The following is a 22447-nucleotide window of genomic DNA, read 5'->3' on the forward strand; positions in this document are numbered from 1 at the left end:
ATGTGACTTGCCACAGAGATGCTAGAGGGAAAATTTCCTCTTTTGTTTGTTTTCTTTTTAAGAGAGAATTGTTAAACTGAGCTTTTTCTGCGTTTCCTCCTGGGCAGACAATCAAATCAAGCTACTAGTAGGTTCCTTGTGGTGCCAGATGTTGAAATTGCAAACACCTGTCTGGTAAGGTTCACTACAGTACGGACATTAACGTGATATCAAGTTATATTAGCCTGAGACCAGCACTGCTGAGTGCTATTTTGAAAAACAGCAGTCTACAAGGTCTCTAATTTAGCACCTATGGACACCATACTAATGGAAAGCCATCGCATGGCTAGCATCTCCACTCTGTCTACGCAGTAAATCAACATGTCATACTTTCCTAACTGTTGGAATTTTTTTTGGGGGGGGGATTTTGGCCAGAAACGCCACTTTTTTTTGTACAATTTCGTGAAGAAAAAATATACACCTGAACTTTTTCTGTAATTTCTCTCAGTAGGTGGAAGATGTACCTTGCACCAATGGATTTCTGAAGTTTACTGCTTATGGGATTTTTTTTAATTTTTCTCATGTTCCCCAAATTTGTAGTTTTTCAAAAGAAGAGTGCTCATCATTTACTTTTAAGCAAACATAACCACAATCCCTAACAAAACCCACATATTTATGGTACTGCCGAGACTTCCCACTTTCAAGACATCGTGCTATATTTGTATTTAGTAAATGTAACACATTATTGACCAGTTTTAGTTCTGTTAAACCATTCTTCACATTTTCCTTCCCATTTGTATTTCGCCAACCAGTGCTGACGTGGTGTTTAATACCTATAAACATGAATAAGGCAGAATAAAATACAGATTTTGGAAGGCGGTGATATTGAAAAGCTATAACGCAGAGGGTGGGAGGGCACAAACCTGGCAGTGAAAAGTGTTGAGTAATCATATAAATTGTATCTGAAGGATCGTAATTCTGTCCAAAGTTTCAGCCTTTTTAGCAATAGGACTAATATGAATACTTCAAATCGGGCTGTGATAAATCTGACAGTCTGTCTGATAGCTTTTTTTTTTTTTTTTTTTTTTTTGTATGTACAGTTGCCCTTAAATGTTGCTCTTTGATAGTGATTTATCCTACTCTGTTAATTCAAAATTAAAATTTACTGCTGACTGACATCTGCAAGGATCCTTAATAATTCTATCATGACCATCGAGTCTTTTTATTTAAAGAAGAACATTTGACTCTGTTTTCGACATTTCTATTCTGTTTAATGCTGTTTTACAGGAGGAGCGGGAGGAGCATCGGAGGCGGCGGTCGTCTTCATCTAAATGCACTTCTTTTCGTTCTGTGGAAGATATTACAGAGGACGACTTGGAAAATGTTGCAATCACAGTCAAGGATAAAGTGTATGACAAAGTATTGGTAAGTATTTTATTCTCGATTTCTAGGCTTGTTATACGCTTGGTTTTTAATCTCTATACATTTTAAGGAACAGTTATGGTCGCAGCCTGTAAGCACTCAATAAGCACTCGAATGCAGAACACATGGACAGGTCCTCGTGACTTAAATTTCATGGAATAAAGAATTTCTCTAGAAGGGTGCCTATATAGGTAATTGTTTTTATTTGTTTCCTTGCCTTGAACAATTGTCGAGGACATCTGTTTGTTAATTAATTCATTCAGGGCTTTGAGTGTATTGAAAAAATAAGGGGACTGGTCCCTTAATGGTGTATTGCCTATGTACGTAAGGGCGTGACATAAGCACATAAGCAAAAAATCTGTGCTTAGCATAGTGTGTCGCCCGACTGGTATTTTGCTGCCTCTTTCTGTTGTTGCATCCAGATACAATACAAAAACTGCCATTACACCTAAAACAAGACGGGGCTATTGGCTTGGTCATAAGGTAAATGACAACAATGACTTTGTTGGGTAGAACATTGGCAACCTTCAGTTCTGAAATGAGACTGAAATAACTCTTAACTAGTGCCTCTGAAGTTACATCAAAGGCCAGTGAAGGTTGGTGCTTTTGCAGAGTTAAAATTTTTCCCCACTCCTAGGGTGAGGGCAAAAATGGAGAGTCCGGTAAGGCCTTAGTATCTGCTTTTTAGAACAGCTGGTGCTGAGCACCGACAGGACCTGGCCCACGTGAAGCCCTGCATTTATTTCATTAGTGTAGCGCACACAGACTCGCAGCGCGCCATCCTTATTAATGTGTTAGCTTGCTTAGCTGTGTATACTCAGTCACATCTCTATTGACATTACTATTTCCTTGCAAAATTGAGTAACGCCATGGGGTCTTTAGAAATCACAACTCAGTTGACCTCGTAAATATTTGAATACCTGCAAATGACTTCTCGGTTGTGTATATTGATGGTAATTTCGAACTAACACACGTTGGCACCAGCAGCCTGATCAAGTCTATGAGCTCTGCCTAACTTGGGTTTGGATTACGTTCAAACATACTTTCAGGCTAGTTGTGATGCAGCCACTCTGCTAGAAAGTGAATTTCTCGTAAAAGGAAAACAACATTTATATATATGCTTTTCTCTTAAACCATTTTGTGCGATTTGAACCCGCTTACATTCTAGGACAAATTAACTCTTCAATGTCGTCTAGAACTGAAATAATCTTGAAGACTCATGGTGCCCTTACTATTGCAAGTACCCACCTGAACCTGATAAACGCTCATCATACTTATTTCATATGCCTTCTAAGGCTTTCTTGGTTAAAGAAACATTTCCATTTGTCAAGAAACTTTTATCTTAGTTTGCAATTTTAGAACGCCCACAAACGTGTGATCGGGATATATGTGGGAAGTGCTATCTTTCATGTAATTGGAAGGAGGCTTCTCGTCAGTGTCTTCTGCAGTACCTCGTGTAACAGCCAGTTCCCTCTTTAGGTGCAATTTGACAAGCACGCTTTATCTACCCCTCTGTCTACCTACCCACCCTCTCCAATGGCCTAGTGTGCAGTGGGTTTCGAGTAGCAGACCATATGCAGGTAGTATTGCCCGAGGGCCAGGACATATTTTTTGTGACCATAAAGTACAAGTACCAAATGGAACGTGTTATACAGACTTTACAGTTCTGTCAAGTGTACATCGTGGCAGCAAAGCCATATGCTTGAAAATGTGTTGACTATAGTGTTTGTACCTTTCTTACACTTCCTACCTTATTCAGGCATCTTACACAACACTCATAACCTAACACTGTACCAGAACTATATATTTGTCAAAGTGCCTGTAACTCCAACACTAATCAGAATGCCTTACACCACAACACTATTTCAATTTGCAAATTAACCCAAAAAAAACGCACATCTCAAAATCATTTCAGAACAGCTGCTCCCGTAGAGCAGCAGAACGAGGGGGGCCTTGGTCAGACTGGAGGAGCTCACTCCGTACCACCAAAGGAAACACTCAGGAATTGCAGAATTCCAATGTAATCACTGTCTGCCATGACGCGTTTCGGCCACCACAACATCCTTGGTCATATACAAGAACATTGTTTTGGAAGTGTATTAAAGTGCTGACATGCCTTATTGCGCCATAAATATAAATACTCTTACCATTTAAGCATCTATGTTGAAATATACAGTAGTACAAGTAACAAGGGGAAGTAAATTTAAATAACTGCATTATGACGTAAAGCCTCTCAAATTAATGACATTTCATGGCATCAAGTCAAAACCAATTTCAAGGGGGACTATCCGTTAACTTTGCAGCATCAAAGGTTATAAAAGGCTTTCTATATAGCCCCAGTGTGATCTTTTACATACCAGATACACCCAATCAAAATACAAACGTACTTAATCAGTCCTTAGGCCTAAGCAAAACTACTCCAATTTCTCGTCTTCTATAGAAATATGATATTGCAAAATTATGTAGGAATAAAGTTTAAATTGAAATCATTAATATTAATGTGCTAACATTGTTACATCGTGCGATGACATAAAATTATTACATAGCACCTCTAAAAACGTGTCACTAAATATGGTGCAGGAAAAGTCACCAACCTCAAGTGGCACCAAATAAACCATAAATATTTAGGTTGTTCACATTTTAAAAAATCGGAACCATATGCTAAGCATTTCTAGCGTGAACTCTGTAAATACTCATTCAAATCTAGAGCAGGATATGGGTGAAATTCTATAGAGACCAATTTAAACCTTCTGGGATCCTAGTGTTGAGCTCCATTATGCACCTGGACTCCAAACTTAGCAGTTTCTCTCTATTTCCTCCTTACAATTTCAGTGTATGAAGTTAATGACAAAATATTTGAGACCCCTTATAATTTCTCCTCTTTACTTCCTAAAAGAGCCAAGCAACCGGGTAGTTTTTACCTATATTTTTTTTTAATAACTCTCACTTGTTGAAATATTCTTTTGTCGCTGTAAGATGGTGCTACCTACATATAGTCGATTATATGGACTCATTAAGATGTAAACTACATATTCACTCTTGCAATAAAAGTCCCTTTTGATCTTTATGGACCTTTTTATTAAAAAAAAAAAAAAAAAAGGTGATGGCACCTTAGTGTTAAGGCTTTTGGCATCCTTTACATTTATTACATATCGTTAAAACCTCTGCTTCTTTCCAATCCGGTTTCATGATGTACAACTCCTGTGCTACTTTAGACTAAATTATCTCTCATTGTTTTCACTCTTTTTAATGTAATAGATGGCCTTTTGGCAACATTCTTACCAACTGCTGCGTCAAATTTTTTTTTTCTTCAATTCAGTACCAGTTTTTCATTATAATCCTCCTGATTGCCTCCTTTTGCGAAATTAAAGGATGAAATTAAGCTAAACTGATGTCTCTTGTCTTTTGTTTACCTGTCAAATTCTAAAGTTCGCTCTATGTCTAGCATCTTGCACAATTTCCCCACTGTAATCCCTCCTGTACAAATCACTCAAACTAGTTCCTCCTGAGCTTTAACCTTTTTTATTTATTTTGTCTCGCTACAACTCCGTCTTAATATTAAATTCTCAGCATAAGGTATGCTGCGTTTGAGGTTGTCTGGGTGGAGACTACTCGTGTGCAATATTGTGTTACCAGCAGAGGGCTTTCTGTATAGTTTAGTTTGAATATTACAGTCTTTGATATAATCAAGAAAATTGACTTCTTTTATCCTTATGTTACTAGTGAAGTGCAAATTAAGCAAGTGTTTATATTTCTACTAAATTGAGTAGCACTACTCAGACCTCCTTCATATAATGAAGAGTTATATAAATCTAGTCCAGAAGACCACCTGATGTGACCATTCATTAGCGTAATAGCTTTGCATCACCCACTCATCCCATATACAGATTAGCATAGCTGGGGGCAAATAAGATGGCCCTCACCTGCCTGAAAGGCTTCTTATTGATCATAAAGAAGTTGTTACTCAGACAGCATTTAACCATGCACATAAGATACAAAGTTTTAGCAGTCTAGGATTTAAAGTGCTCAGTTGCTCATAACCCACATACTCGGAGGTATTCACTGAAAAAAACAATTATAAACAAAGTTATTGTTCTGGCTTGATCACGTAAAACCACTGAAATGTGCCAGTTATGCGTGATAAGTGCACTCAACACGTCGTAACTTGTGCTGCCCACCTTGGAGTTCTCTTATTGGCTCCTTTTTTTTTTCTTTCTCTTCCGTTGGCAAATTGGTGTTTCAAGCGGAGTGGTTGACGCAAGTTATGGTATAAGTTCATAGCTGTAACTAGTGAATTTCAGTGGTTTTACGTCTTTGTGCCAGAACTATAACTTATTTTGCAGCAAAATTCTTCCAGTGGATTTCATTTTTTAAAATTAGTATTATTGACCCACATGCTGTGATCCCCCAACCCCTGCAGTGGACCGATATCTCTCTCTCTCTCTCTTCCTCTCTACCTCTCCCTAAATTTTCACCCCTTGTGAATCTTTAAAGTCACACGTGGTTCACAGTTTTTCACAATTTGGTGGACAAATCCATTACCTAAGTGGCTGCTGGCAGGATCGCTATCTCCTTTTGACTTGCGAGTCATTCGCTTTGTTTCCTTATGTTGTAGTTGGGTTTTCCGTGCCTCTATGTATCCTCAGTGCTTCATTGGTCATCTTTGAGGTTAGCCATCCATGGATGTGATTATAATTTTTTTTTTTTTTCATGGCTGCCAGGAAATCAAAAGCTGCCATGCCAGGGGAAAATGCCTTTGAACCATAAATGTACAGTGTAACTAATGTCTCTCTCAATATATTCACCCAAAAACGAAAGATTACAGGGACATTGCAGTTGGAGTCTGATTTTCAACACACAGAACCATAGAAATTCAGCAGTTAAAGTTATACTCATTTCAAGAAACTAGAACACGTGCCCTGAGATAACTATAACTCTTGCTCCAGCCATGCAGTTTTCTCATTGGTACTTACTTTTGTTGCAATTGTTGCAGTGATATTATTAATGATGTCATAGAAGATATTATGACTGATGTAATATGTGGGGCAGTTAGCTGTGCGTGGTGAGGGTGCGAGTTACCAAAAGACACAAGGTTACAGTTTCTTGAGGTAACTATAACTGATGAATTTCTATAGTTTTGTGTGTAAAATCTGAACCTAGGTTTTGTAGTGAATTTCAAAGTTTTTTTTATTTTTCTTTAATTCTATTTCCGAACTATAATGTCCGTATAACCTTCGTTTTTTGCAGTGAATTTCTAGGGTGTTAACGTAAAGTAAAATTTAATTGCTATATGTTAATACAACCAAAGCCCGTGTGCAGCCAGACCCTGCGACCAACCCTCTGCATGCATCCAACCCCACGCTGCACACAACCTTTGTCCATGCGCGGGAAGGGGTTGGCTGCCAACCCCACGCTGTGGGACTGTGAGTGGTTGTATGGGTGTGTGAGTTGGAGTTTGAACCTGAACTTCAGGAATTTCAGGTTCTTCGTCAGAGCTTCAATTAACTGAAACTTAACCTTTTCAGTTTGATTTTGCTCATTATCGTCACTAGTTTAAAAATGTTCAAATTTGTCACCACTCCACTGGATTTATGATGCAAACGTGACCCTGACTCTGTGTGCCCGTCTCTGGAGCAGCTGATTCGTCCACTGCTTCAGCTCCTCTTGTTTCCTTTGGGTGAGCAGAGCGAATCAGTTGTGTACATTTGATAGCTGTGTTCGTCTTCAGGATTACTTCATATGGCCCCTTCCAGTGATTATCCACACATCCCTTCTGAATGTGCATTCGAGTTACAATCCGGTCTCCAGGGCTCAAGCCATGACGTGCACTGTAGTTTGATTCTTCTGTTTTTATAGTCACCTGATAAGAGACATTTCTCATATCAGCCACACCCTTGCAGTAATCTAGCACAGTGTAATTCGTTATTGAAGCGAGCGCAGCTGAATGTAAATATGCACGCTTCATTGCTCTACCCATTATCTCATTGGGGGTTGGGGAATTTAACCATTGTTTTTATCAGGAGTGCTTCTAATGCTCATCAAAACTAGAGGAAGAGCATCTGTCAGGCCTGCAAACCCAGTTATGCCCCAATAAAAAACGTATGAGTTGATCATTTGCCTTTGCAGGGACCAATACTTGTTTACAGAGACCAATGCTTGTTGGAACCAATGCGTGTTAAAGACCAGTGCTTGTTTGGAACACGTGTTGCACAAGCCACCGGCATCCCTATGACTCAGATTGGGTGTGGCTGGATGCAGCAGGTATTTAAACCACACCCGGCCTGAGTGAATTGCTTGCTGTAAAGGTCACTGGCTGCAGAGAAGGAATCTCTGCTCCTCTGTTTTTGATCGTCACGTTCTGTTCTGTCCAGTGTCTTGGAGGATGCTTCTGGAAGAAGAGACAGAGGGAATTAACCCTTAACAAGATGGTAACTTGCTGCACGTGATTTGAGAACATTTATTGCTAAAACTTGATGCTTGCTGACTTGAAACTTGATAGGCACATTGCATCCTGAAACATTCGCTTAACACATCTTTGGGTTTTAAGGTCATTGGGGTGTTTGCCGCTTGTCGTGCTTTAACACTTATTGTAGTTTCTTGCATCATACCACAGAAAGGAGTTTCTATTGAACAATTATGAAAACGATGTACTGTGAATACGTTTATTATCGGCGAGTTTAATGTGGCATTACTTTTGTTAACGATACTATGTACTGTCAATATGGTTATTATCGCAGAGTTCAAAGTGGCATTTGTGTTATTTCAAATTGTTGCTGGTGATGTGGAATATTTTGTGTTTGGTGCTTAAACAAAGTTGAAGCTTATCTTTGCCATGCTCAAAATTACGCTGTGATGTAACAGTGATAAGCCGGTTGTTCATGAACTTGAACGTTACTGATTAGCCCTATGTATTCATAGTAATACAACATGAACCGTAATCCTTGATATTAACCCTATGTTTTCAGTGTGGTTTAAACACTGAATTATATTAATTGCAATACTAGCACAGTACAATGATTAACCCATAAATATCTAGAGAATCTAATTCCCGGAGTTTGTTCTTATTGTTGCCTATATAAATGTCTGAGTCGAGTGAGTCAGCATCTTGGAACATCTCATCAAGGTGAAACACGCAAGTTATCCATTGAACGAACATCTAGGTAGGCTTAATTGAGGTGACAATAGGCTAATCTGGGATCACAGTGAGAGCAGTTATAGACAGTATTTAGTTACAGGTAATCCAGTGTTCCAAAAAATTCCTAGAGAGAGGGAGAGCCGTCAAAAGCAGGAAAGAGAACCCCATCAGGTACATCTAACTTGCACATAATAGTTTAACAGTAAAGTATACATGGGTTATGAGAGATTAGTTATTTGACTGTGTAATTTATCATAGGAAAGACCTTCTCTTCAAGAACCATCACTGGGCGTCTGGATACAGCCCTGCAACTCCAGTGTCTCTCCTTTTCTCATCCATCCCCTTTGCCCCAGGACGTTGCGGTGCCGATCATGTGTATCTGAGTGGAAGGCACACAATGTTTACGTGGAATTGGGAACAAGCAGCTTGGTGAACATTGTCTCTCTGTGGGATGAACAGGCTAGTGCTTGACAGAATTAAACCACTTTAATCCAGTTGAAGCACAGACTTTTGCAAGTTTGTTCTTGAGGGTCTTGCTCTTTCAGAAGATTTTGGCCAATGACTGCAATGAAATGTAGTTTATTTCAAATACTGAGCAGATTACTGGCAAACATAATTTTTAAACTGGGTCCTACAATCGGTCTCAGTAGAAGTTGGAAGACGGAACCTTGGTATCCCTCAACAACAATGTAAGGCTTTCTGCTCTCCTTGTGAGAAATGCCTCCACCCATTTAGAGAACAAGCGGACAACTACCAGGATGTAGTTGAAATCATTACAGTTTGGAATCTCAATAACATCTGGAGTATTGTAAATGTGCCAATATGATCTATGAGTAACTGTCCTCTTGCCTTGATTATTTAAATTACTCACCTAACATCAGTTGCAAACCTCTTCTGCAACATTCCGAAATCCTGAATTTTCCCAATATTACTTGAATATTCGGACTATGTTATCTTTCCCTGCAGGTGTTCTGGTCTGAAAATACTTACTCCTAGGGTATAACATTGAAACATGTAGCATGAATTTATGATCGGCGTTTAGATACAAATCCTGATAATTGTTTGTGTAGCCTAGCGTTTCACATTTTCTTTTCTCGTTCTCTAAGACATCTTCCTGCCAAGAAACAATTTAAATTTTCTACATTTTTACAGTCTATTCTCAATTTTACATTTTTACCGTCTTGCATAACTGGATAGTCTTGGAATGCATAATATTCTGCAACTTTGTCTGCATACTTGTTTCCAAGCATGACCATATATTTTCCAGCCTTATGATGTATATACTAAACAACTGCATTTTCTTGGCTTCTGTATATCTGTCGGCAAGTCTAGTGTGTAAATATCTGTTTATTGGAGCTCCTGAAGATGGGTTAAAACCCCTTTGAGGTCATAGTCAAGGACATCTCCAAAACCACATGGGCTATCTGTATAAATCATCACATCCACATTTTCTGATCAGCAGTAAGTTCTGGTCGATGGGACCAATTTTGCCACTTGTGCAGAAGTTACATTTGGCAGAGGAGATGCTTCTAAAGTCTCAGAAAAAGAATACATTGCATAGGCAGCTCTCAGTGCTTCATATTTGTCATTTCAAACAAGAACCATCAACAAACAATGCCAGATCAACCATTTCCAATTGTGTTGCTTTGTCTAGTCTTGGCTTTGTACAAAACTCTGTCACCTCCAACCAGTTGTGACCTGTATCGTCATCACTCATCATTTTCCATATCTTCATAACTTTTGTCTGAACTTGGAACAGTGTTGCTGAGTTCAGAACATTGCATCTCCGAATAGAAATGTTCTCTGCTATAAGTATTCTCTGATCGTAACAAGTCAGGCTACTATTGTAATATGGTGTGTTTTTCATTCTTGTCAAAAGGATTTTGACTGAATGTGGGTCATATACAATTAAAGTGCAGCCCATCACAATCCCTTCGCTTTGTTCAATAGCAATGTACACAGCAGCTTTTTAATTTTTTTTTTTTAACCTGAAAGGCTTCCAGCTAATGAATCCAACACAGCAGAAATATGCCACTGGGTACATTAAACCTCTGTGTTTCTGTGTAAGAATTGAAAGTGAACATGCATTTCACTCATGAGAAAACAGGTAAAATGTTAAATTGTTTTTGGTGTACACAGATTTTATTGCATTTTTAATTTAGTAATGTAAAATGTTAAATTGTAATCAGGCATTCAGAGTGCAGGTGCCTAACAAAAAAATTAAGTTTTACCAATGCTTTATAGCTGTAAATGGTACCAGCTCGTGGACATCACAACGTTAGCCTCCCTAGAGACTTTGCAATCAAGAAAAGTTTGAAATCCACTGATGAAAGATCCCAACAAGTCCAAGAAACCTCCAAATCTCCCTCTAAATAGTTGGATGACTGAATTTTCAAATTGCGGTAATGCATTCTTTAGAGACTTTTCTCTTTTCAATATGGTGTCTAAGAAGACTTCCTTTTTACAACACTGCATTGTAGTTGTGGAAACCTATTGTCTATTTTCAAATAGATGATTTAACAAAGTAATTATATCAAGTTTACAGACCTCTGTTGTATTTAGTGTGACAAAGATGTCATCAATGCATCAAGACTGAATTGCATGGCCGCTTCAAACTCTCTAGATCTCACTTCAACATGTGTATAAAATTTGAAGGGCTTTCTGTAAGGAAATGCCTCCTTGGCATGGTTGCCCCCTGACTTTTTGCCTTTGCTGATGCTATGTTTACAATTGAAAGTGTGCTGAGGCCTGCTAACCAGGCCCCAGCACCAGTGTTCTTTCCCTAACCTGTACTTTTGTATCCACAATTGGCAGACCCTGGCATCCAGATAAGTCCCTTGTAACTGGTACTTCTAGTACCAAGGGCCCTGATGCCAAGGAAGGTCTCTAAGGGCTGCAGCATGTCTTATGCCACCCTGGAGACCTCTCACTCAGCACAGACACACTGCTTGCCAGCTTGTGTGTGCTAGTGAGGACAAAACGAGTAAGTCGACATGGCACTCCCCTCAGGGTGCCATGCCAGCCTCTCACTGCCTATGCAGTATAGGTAAGACACCCCTCTAGCAGGCCTTACAGCCCTAAGGCAGGGTGCACTATACCATAGGTGAGGGTACCAGTGCATGAGCATGGTACCCCTACAGTGTCTAAACAAAACCTTAGACATTGTAAGTGCAGGGTAGCCATAAGAGTATATGGTCTGGGAGTTTGTCAAACACGAACTCCACAGCACCATAATGGCTACACTGAAAACTGGGAAGTTTGGTATCAAACTTCTCAGCACAATAAATGCACACTGATGCCAGTGTACATTTTATTGTAAAATACACCACAGAGGGCACCTTAGAGGTGCCCCCTGAAACTTAACCGACTGTCTGTGTAGGCTGACTAGTTCCAGCAGCCTGCCACACCAGAGACATGTTGCTGGCCCCATGGGGAGAGTGCCTTTGTCACTCTGAGGCCAGTAACAAAGCCTGCACTGGGTGGAGATGCTAACACCTCCCCCAGGCAGGAGCTGTAACACCTGGCGGTGAGCCTCAAAGGCTCACCCCTTTGTCACAGCCCAGCAGGGCACTCCAGCTTAGTGGAGTTGCCCGCCCCCTCCGGCCACGGCCCCCACTTTGGGCGGCAAGGCTGGAGGGAACAAAGAAAGCAACAAGGAGGAGTCACTGGCCAGTCAGGACAGCCCCTAAGGTGTCCTGAGCTGAGGTGACTCTGACTTTTAGAAATCCTCCATCTTGCAGATGGAGGATTCCCCCAATAGGGTTAGGATTGTGACCCCCTCCCCTTGGGAGGAGGCACAAAGAGGGTGTACCCACCCTCAGGGCTAGTAGCCATTGGCTACTAACCCCCCAGACCTAAACACCCCCTTAAATTTAGTATTTAAGGGCTACCCTGAACCCTAGAAAATTAGATTCCTGCAACTACAAGAAGAAGGACTGCCTAGCTGAAAACCCCTGCAGAGGAAGACCAGAAGACGACAACTGCCTTGGCTCCAGAAACTCACCGGCCTGTCTCCTGCCTTCCAAAGATCCTGCTCCAGCGACGCCTTCCAAAGGGACCAGCGACCTCGACATCCTCTGAGGACTGCCCCTGCTTCGAAAAGACAAGAAACTCCCGAGGACAGCGGACCTGCTCCAAGAAAGGCTGCAACTTTGTTTCCAGCAGCCTTGAAAGAACCCTGCAAGCTCCCCGCAAGAAGCGTGAGACTTGCAACACTGCACCCGGCGACCCCGACTCGGCTGGTGGAGAACCAACACCTCAGGGAGGACCCCCGGACTACTCTACGACTGTGAGTACCAAAACCTGTCCCCCCTGAGCCCCCACAGCGCCGCCTGCAGAGGGAATCCCGAGGCTTCCCCTGACCGCGACTCTCGGAAACCTAAGTCCCGACGCCTGGAAAAGACCCTGCACCCGCAGCCCCCAGGACCTGAAGGACCGGACTTTCACTGGAGAAGTGACCCCCAGGAGTCCCTCTCCCTTGCCCAAGTGGAGGTTTCCCCGAGGAAGCCCCCCCTTGCCTGCCTGCAGCGCTGAAGAGATCCGTTGATCTCTCATAGACTAACATTGCAAACCCGACGCTTGTTTCTACACTGCACCCGGCCGCCCCCGCGCTGCTGAGGGTGAAATTTCTGTGTGGGCTTGTGTCCCCCCCGGTGCCCTACAAAACCGCCCCTGGTCTGCCCTCCGAAGACGCCGGTACTTACCTGCAAGCAGACCGGAACCGGGGCACCCCCTTCTCTCCATTCTAGCCTATGTGTTTTGGGCACCACTTGGAACTCTGCACCTGACCGGCCCTGAGCTGCTGGTGTGGTGACTTTGGGGTTGCTCTGAACCCCCAACGGTGGGGACTACCTTGGACCAAGAACTGAACCCTGTAAGTGTCTTACTTACCTGGTAAAACTAACCAAAACTTATCTCCCCTAGGAACTGTGAAAATTGCACTAAGTGTCCACTTTTAAAACAGCTATTTGTCAATAACTTGAAAAGCATACATGCAATTTTTATGATTTAAAGTTCCTAAAGTACTTACCTGCAATACCTTTCAAATGAGCTATTACATGTAGAATTTGAACCTGTGGTTCTTAAAATAAACTAAGAAAAGATATTTTTCTATAACAAAACCTATTGGCTGGATTTGTCTCTGAGTGTGTGTACCTCATTTATTGTCTATGTGTATGTACAACAAATGCTTAACACTACTCCTTGGATAAGCCTACTGCTCGACCACACTACCACAAAATAGAGCATTAGTATTATCTCTTTTTACCACTATTTTACCTCTAAGGGGAACCCTTGGACTCTGTGCATGCTATTCCTTACTTTGAAATAGCACATACAGAGCCAACTTCCTACACTTTCTTTATACCATGGTGAATTGTGCACCATATGAGAAATTCATTCAAAAATTGGAATGCAAAAAGGAAATATGATTACTCATGCAAAGTAATTGGGAAGAACGCTTGACATCACTATATGCCTTTCTGCGTCTGACGGAATCTGAAAGAAAATTACTGCTGGATTCAGTAGCACTTGACAACATGGAACAACCATTTTATTAATGTTGCGGAGCTCCTGTACAATTCGCCACTTGCCGTTCTGCTTTTTGATTCTCATCATAGAAGAGTTCCTAGTACCTCCTTGAGGATTCCCTGCTCAACCATCTCTTCTATCACTGGCTTCATTACTTCTTTTGCAATTCTGTATTGTCTTGTTGTAGGAAATATTGCATCAGGTTTAATCTTTATTTTGACTGACTTTGTTCTTTTAATCAATCCAACCTCTTTTCCAGAGAAATCCTAAATCTCATCTTTGACAGTATGTCTTAAATCTAGAGGCAAGGGCTTCTTTGGCTAGAACTGAAAATAACTCCGCTCTTGAATCTGAGAATGTATTTTAAACATATGTTCTACATCTTGCGTCTTCATCGCAACACCATCTGTTGTGCAATAAATTACACAATTCATTTTGCAGAGCAAGTCCCTTCCCAACAAGTTCACAGGATTTCAGTCATACAAAATAAATTGCTGCTCTTTCCACCTCTGGCCTTTTTCAACTGGAACTGGGCAGTCTCCTGTGACCTGATCAACAATTTGATTGTTGCTGATCCTACAACTTGGACTTCCCTCCCTGAGAGGGATACGTTCTGTGCTTCAACGGAACGAATGGTACGAGCGGGTAGCCTGTATCAATCAGAAATTAAAAGGGATGGCCAATGACTTCTCCGTTAACGTATGGGCCACTTTGGTCTACCTCTAGGACTGCTCCAAGTATGCAGACCCAGCCCCTGTTACGTGAACTAATCCTTGCTAGCTCTTCATTCAGAATCAATAGACTTTGCTGGTATCTTATCCTTCATGCCGTGCTGCATCACTGGAGTTTTAGGGGTTGATATTCAAAATAATTTCTGACTCTGCACATTCTGCTCAGAAGGTGCATATTAGGAACCGTTACCTTATTTCTCTGTGTCATTGAACATTGTTCTACATTTCTCTGAACCCCGTTAGGATTTTATTCCTCTTCCTGTATCCAACCTTCCCACAGAAGTGACCAGATGTATTTTTTTTCATCAGTTCAACACTCTGATTCATACCCTCACCTCTACCCCCACCTTTCATCTGATTAATTCCATTCACACCAGATTGTACTAAAGTCATATTTGAACCCATTTGATGTTGAGACCCTTTCTCAAACTGCTTCGCCTGGGCAATCATCAGCTTTTCTTTTATCTTTTCTGCTTTGTTTCGAAATAATCGCATATTTGTAGCTAGCATCATGATCTCATCTATACTCTTTGTCTGCCAACACATTTCGCTCTGAATGTGATTACTAATTTCTGGTCTTAATCCTGACATAAAAACAGACACAAAACCATTGACCCCACTTTTTTTGGGGCTTTTTGACTCTGTTATTCATAAATATGCGTAAGCCTCATACAAATAATGCACTGATTCTTTTGGTTGTGGAGTTCTCAATGTTATGCCTCTTTACATCCTTGTCAGGAACTTGTTTTTTCAAATACTCAGTCACATATTTATATTTGTCTGCTACCTCTGGAGCTGGTGTATTATTAAGACCAATTGTTACTGGTTCTTGCGTTGGCCATCCAACTACAGCTTTACACTCGAGCCATAAAATCTCCAGGAACCACAGTCATATAAAAAATGAATTAAAATTCGTCTACAGTACTTACTTGGAAACGTGTGTCAATTTGTGCACCTCATCCAACCACTTTGCTGAATCCTGTCTCAATTTTGAAAAATTATGTGTAAAAGCGTATAAATCATCTTGTGTTAGTGACACGTGCAAGATTTCCTTTATGGACCTCTTTTAGACAAAAATTCAAAACTTTCCCTCTCACATCATTCACTACACCTTTTGCCCCACCTTCAGTCCCTTTTGATATTTTTGTTGTTGTTGTTGTTTTAATTGTCTTCTCTCTTCTATCTTTCTCTATTTAAAGAACTCCTTTAACTTGTTTTTACAGTTAAATCTTTGATATGAGCTTTTAAAGTAATCAAGCCCATTACTTTGATTTCTTCATGTGTCAAATCAATTTTATAATTTTAACATTTTTCATTTCACTGATGTCTTGCTCTTATTCATCAGCCAGTTCTCCTAATTTATTGTGTGCTTTATTTGCACAGCTGGCTAATCAAATCTCATTTCATTAGCCCTGTATGTTAAATCTGTTTAAATCAACATTGCCCTGTAGCTTTTCTCCAAATTTATTTTTTTAAATGCCAATGCTAATTTCTTTTGGAGGTTCCTCCGCTATCACTCTTCTTACAGGTGTGTCAGCATGAATCTGTGTTTCAGATTGCACAGCTCTGCTCGTACTAGGTACTGATGTCATCACGATCTCTGTTGGAGCACTTGGTACCACGCCAGTCGGTGCTTGCACCGCTGTACTACCTACCCCAGCACATGTCTAGTTCTACAGTAGTGGGAATCATATCTGCTTCTCTGTGTATATAGGGGAGTTCTACAAATTAAAAATCTCCCTTACAAATATATCACCACCAAAATCATCTACTTGTTTCTTTTTATTTGTCTTGTCGTTGTCCTCCTTCTCAATAATTATTGCAGGTAATACTTTACTGATGATTCATTTTGCTCCCAAGCCAATGCTTATATGGGCTTTTTACCTGCTTTGTTTCTCTTTTTCTGTTGCCATGTGGTCCAATTTATTAAGCGCATCAAACTGTGTAGGTCTGGCTTTGGTTTTGGGTATTTCTTGACTTTCCTCAAGGAATCTAGCTTTCTAACATTCAAGGTACCTATTTAATGGAAATTGTACAACTTAATCATGTGCAGTATATTTATTCCAATCTGAAATCCAGATACAGTTATAGTACCTCATTTTATTTCATCAGTTCGTAGGCTGGCATTCCTTCTGCAGGTAATGTTACCCTCCCTAGAAACCACAGTAACCTTAGGCTTCACTAGAAAACGTCCATTATTTTCACTCCGAAACCACTTAACAATCACAACAAATGAACTAGCGTCCAGCAACCAATCATAGCGCAGCTATGTCAAAGGTCAGTTTATCCTAGCATGTCTTCATCAGCAGCTAATCAATTCGAGCACGGTTTATTGATGATGTATCCTCTGTCCTAGCGTGGCTCCCTGACTGACGCGCCAGCTTATCCATGAACAGGAAAACTATCACAAAACCGCTTAAAAACCAATCAACTAAATAAACCCTTGGATGTTACCCCTAGAAAGAAAAGTCAGTAAGTCCAGTGAAACAATTCAGTCACCAACCATGAAACCTCAAACAAAATTCAAAATCAAGAACGGTAAACCAGAAAACAATTCATAAAGTACCACAATTCACACTAGGCAGATTCCTGTCAAACTGTAATCTACGGTGGTCATTTCACTTGCTCCAGTGCACTCAAGAATCCTCTAATTAAATTAAACATATTCCCTAAAAAGGGAATTCTCTAGTTCAGAACCCCTGTCCATTTGTAAGTGGCACTTCACTTTACACACCACACCACCTGGCCATTAAAACCAATATATCTCAATCTTGGATTTCGAGCAATCCTTTAACCAGTCCACATCAGCCAATAGAACCTCAAATATGTTTACAAATATGAATAATACATCAATAACAATTGAACCGACAATCATCAAGGCATATCTAAACAACTCGCAATAAAAACAAATGTCAATTTCTCAAACATGTACTTCAATATATACCCTCAATATATTCACCATATACAGATCAGTTCACCCTATTCATAGTTACGTTCCAAATCGTTCAGAAACGCTCAGCAAATCACTTCTTGGGAGTCTCCGGGCCGAAAGTTTTGGCAGAGTTCCAAAAAAAAACTCCAACTCCGAAATCACAGTAAAACAATTTATGGAACCATACCAAAATGCAGGTGCTCTTACAGAACCATCCTCTACTACCATTTTTGTGGGAGCTGAACCACAATATCGTACTGCACTCTGGTATTTTAATCACCCCAAAATGTACTTCTAGTAACAACTCCGGCTCTCTTGATCTTGTGATAAGTCACTACCCTTTTTGACAACCAACCATCAAATCAACTTAGCAGAGAATTAAACTAGACTGGGACCTCTCAATAATTGGATTATAGATTGATTAAAAAGTTCAAGTTTAATACAGGATCTCAAAGTACGTATTACTGAGAAATGCAGAATGTATGCTGTGAAGTCTCAGACACAGACTACATAGAATTAATTTTGATTTAGGCTTAATTCCCATTAGGCAGCAGAAACCATAAATGGAATGGGGAGCATCCCTAGAGACGAAGGGCACTCACCCCCCAAAAGCAATGGTTTTATGCACATTTTACCAAAAAGAAATTAGCAAAACTGCAAATTCAGCATCGCTTTCTAGCGCAAAGACACATTGGGCAAATCAGAATGATGATCGTCACACAAGTAGAACACTACCCACTTCTAAGAGAAAATCTTTAGTGACCTTCCACAGCAGCAGTGTACTGGAGATGTATAGCACAATGTAGGAAGCTGGCTATCTAGGCAGTGTACCAAATGTAGGGGTACGGTATGCAGATTGTATAGTATAAGCGACCCTTATTGGCTGACAGAGGTTAAAATAACCCTAAATGCTATCCTTTGTGGTAGTGTTGGTGAGCAGTTTAGGCTTATTGGAGGGTAGTGCTAAGCATTTGTTGAACACATCAAATCAATAAATGAGGCACACACTAAAGAAGAAACTCAAGACCAGTTTAAAGAAAATAACACCTTTTATATTTTAGGCACCAGAAATCTTCTCAACTATGAAAGTACTATTTGAGATATTACTATGTACAGTGAGGTAAGTAACCCGCCCATACTTCTACGTGGTAAAGGTTTTCAATGGGGGAAAAATAACATATACTGCATATAGGTACTTGCAGAGGTATCTCGTGGGTCCCTTTAGATCATAGGGTGCTAGGGGGCCAAGGTCATGAGAACCACCAGCAATTCGGTTTTATCTGCCCTGGGGTGTCTGGGTGCAGAGGTGCTAGATGAGTTGGGTGCCTTGTGCACTGCACGGTTGGTGAACAGGCTACAAAGGGGCACTTGGGGACATGTCCTGGAGCTCCCTACGGCGGGCTCAGTTTGTGAGGGTCATGGGAGCAGAGGGGCACAGTTGAGTTGTGGACCCAGGCCAGGTCGCTCGAGTGCAGAGGGTTTTGGTCGGCTGGTCCTGTATGTCGAAAGCACTCCTGGGTCTTGGCTACACCCTTCAGAGGGGGAAGAAAAACAAACAGCAGGGCCACTCTCGTGGTTAGCCTCGTCGGTTTAGTCATCCCTCGGTGGTCAAGTCATCTTTTGCAGCGGAGGTGTCTGGTCTAGACACAAACCAGCCTTGGTGCTTGCAACTGCTCCTGTACCTTGGGTATTGGTGTCGGGGGACTCGCGGTGGGCTTGGTGTCTCCAAACTTGGTGGGGAGACGGGCTGTCCTCCTTTAGCGCTGTAACCTCCTGGGTGACTGCTGAATCGCGAACCTGGTGGTTTGCAGATCAGTGTACCGAAAGTCATGGTCTGTAACTGCAGGTCGCAGGAAACTGGCTACTCCACTCCAAAGGAGATGCTGACTGGTTTGCGAAGACCTGGCAGACCTCCGCTGCTTCTGGAAGATGCACAGCTGCAGGACGAGTCGGTCTGGCCGATTGTCAGGGCTGCAGGAGGTAGGCAGGGTTTAGCTCCAAAAGACCATGCGGGTCCTCATTTCTCATGCTGATCAGTTCTTCTTTGTCCTTCTTCTGGTAGTCGGATGAATCTAAGTCCCTGGTGTCAGGGAGTCACCTAGATATTCAAATTACGGGGCGTTTTGGGAGAGTTAAGTTAGTAGGCCCTTTGAGATGACTACATCTCTTATATGACCACTTCCAGTGGGGAGTGGGGATAACCTTGTCCCAAAATTTGTAATTCCACCAGAAACAAAATGGTGGAACCCTTCCTTTGTGGAGCACATCAGGCTGCCTATCTTAGGGCAGTGACTGACTGGATAGTGCAACACGCCTGTTTGCATAACAAACTTTCTGCCTGTCCTGGTGCTAAATTGCCCTCAGGACAGGGGGCAATCTCTCAAAGGTCTGGGGGAAGCCAAGGTCGCATATCAAAAGGTGGCAGGAATTTTAAAGTCCCTGGCCTTGTTATGCAGATTCACTAACCACCCTGCTGGAAGAAGTGATAACACCATATGGAGCAGACATTGTTTCTGGCCTCTGAGAGCACAGGCTCTCACCTCCAGGGTGCAGGCTGGTGGATATCGGTCAGCCAGCACACTAGAGGACTAGTAGGTTTTCAGTGGGCACCTCTAAGAAGCTCTCTGGGTGCATGTCATAAGAAATCCATTACTGGCATCAGTATGGTATTTTAAAGACAAAGATGCTCATTATGACTTCGGCGGGGAAGACCGCGGATCGCTGTGCCGGCGGCCTCCTAAAGACCTCCAGAACAGCGGTCCTCAGACTGCCATATTACGAATGCTGGTGGCTTTCTGCCATTTTTCCAGGTGGAAAACGACAAAACAGTCGTATTGGCGGTCAGCGGTCTAGTGGTGGTTGCACTGTCGACACCACCATGGCAACAAAACACCGCCAGCCATATTTCAATTCGAAAAATGGCGTGGCGGTATTGTGTTGGTGGGTTGCTGGCGGTGGTGCAAGCGCCAGGGCCCGTTCCCTCCCAGATGACCACCTCGATGACCAGGTAAGGTGACCGTCTGAAAGGGGAGGGGGGCTTTGTGTGTGTGTAAGGATTTGGGGCGGGGGTGTTTGTGTGTGAGTATAGTTTCAGGGAGGGAGGGGGAGGGAGGGGGGGGTGTGTGTGTGTACACACGAGAGTGAGTGTAAGGGTGTTGAGTGAGTTTCAGGGTGTGGGTGCGTGTATGTGGGGGGGGGAGAGAATGCTGTAAGGGGACGGGCTCTTGGATGTAGGGGGGGGGGGGGGAGTTGTCTACCAGCGACAGGAATGCAAATTCCTGTAGCCTTTCGGCCAGGGTTTGAAAACCCTGGCAGGAAAGGGACACGTAATACTGCCGGCGGTCTTAGGTGGACCACCGAGTTGGAGATGCTCAGCCCTGGCGGTAGGAACGGGAAAGTGGCGGTTTGGCACAGGCCAAACTGCCACACGTAATATGGAGGTCCGTCGGCCCGTCGGCTGTGAGACCGCCAGACTCTTAATGAAGGCCAAAGTGTTTGATCTCAAATACCATAGGTTTCAGTGAAGCCATTATGTAGCTGGGTAACTCGTAATGACCAGTGTCCAGTACATACCTTAAGATGGCTTCCCTGTCCACTTGTAATATCTAGTAATAGAACTAGATATCACAGGCGCATATCTGCTCATTCAGATATGTCCACACATAAAATGTAATGCACTCTGCCTTAGGGCCCTAACACCTGCTGTGGGGTGACTTGCATATATTACATGCAGTGATTTTTGGCATAGCACACAATGTCTACCGTGTTGTGTTTTCACTCATGGTTTGCTCCATGAGACGTAGCCTGCAATGCATGCTGCGTGCAATTTGCAGGGGGGTCCTTTGGGGTGGCATAATACATAATGCATCCCTAAGGGACCCTCTTTAGTGCCCAGGCCCTAGTTACCAGGAAGACCACTTACTAGTTACTTAACAGGGGTGCAAACGTGTTAAAGTTGAACACAGATCTTTTACTTCATTTTAGGGAAAGAGCACTTGCATTGGGGACCTGGTTAGCAGGAACTCGATGCACCATCAGTTGAACAATATCCGTACTAGTGGCATTAAAGCTGGGGTGACAGTGTCAAAAGGGTCTCTTTCCAACACACTAGGAAACATTCTCAAACATCTAGTCATATACCAGGGTGTATCGGAACTTCCAACAGAAATGTCCTTCAGAGGAACATGAAGAAAAAAGTTCATTCACAATACATGCTCTCTAAGGAAAATAACCAAATTACTTCACAGTGTACTGTGCGCCGTGAAAACTGTGAGGAGAGAAGGCTTGTGTGGGTATATTGATTGTGAGCGGTTATGAGCAGAAGCAAGATGAACAGAACAGCATACATTTTAACAAAATGGTGTCTCTTTAAAAAAATGTGGCATGACTAAGCTGTGTCAATAAACACATCTATCTAAATTGTTTGAAGAGCAACATTAATAATTCATCTGTTAAAACTATATTCATTATTAAACTCATTAACATTCAGAAATAATTTATCACCCAAAATTAAACATTTAGAAAAGCTGTGACACCATTGATGTAGAAAGAAAGAGGCTTCCAGCACTGTTGCTGACCCCGAAAGTAGTCGCAGCTTCAGCCATTGACCTTGCCTTATTGCTGCTGAGCCCTGGAAAGTGAAGGCTATGTATCTTTATGAACCTTCCCAATGAACCTTTAAATTGTGCGTTTTTTTTCTTTCTTCTTTTTCCCCAGAGC

General features: G+C 41.8%; 1 protein-coding gene across 2 annotated transcripts in view; it reads left to right on the forward strand.

The window, feature by feature from the left end:
* The window catches only part of CDCA7L (cell division cycle associated 7 like), a 143356-nt gene that overhangs the window by 69857 nt on the left and 51052 nt on the right, over nt 1–22447 (forward strand). For both annotated transcript variants that reach the window (XM_069211467.1, XM_069211468.1), the window contains exon 6: nt 1267–1404. In XM_069211467.1, coding sequence (XP_069067568.1) covers nt 1267–1404 — 138 coding nt within the window. The remainder of the gene's footprint in view (nt 1–1266; nt 1405–22447) is intronic.

Source organism: Pleurodeles waltl, chromosome 10, assembly GCF_031143425.1.
Source record: "Pleurodeles waltl isolate 20211129_DDA chromosome 10, aPleWal1.hap1.20221129, whole genome shotgun sequence".
In the NCBI taxonomy this organism is placed as follows: domain Eukaryota; kingdom Metazoa; phylum Chordata; class Amphibia; order Caudata; family Salamandridae; genus Pleurodeles; species Pleurodeles waltl.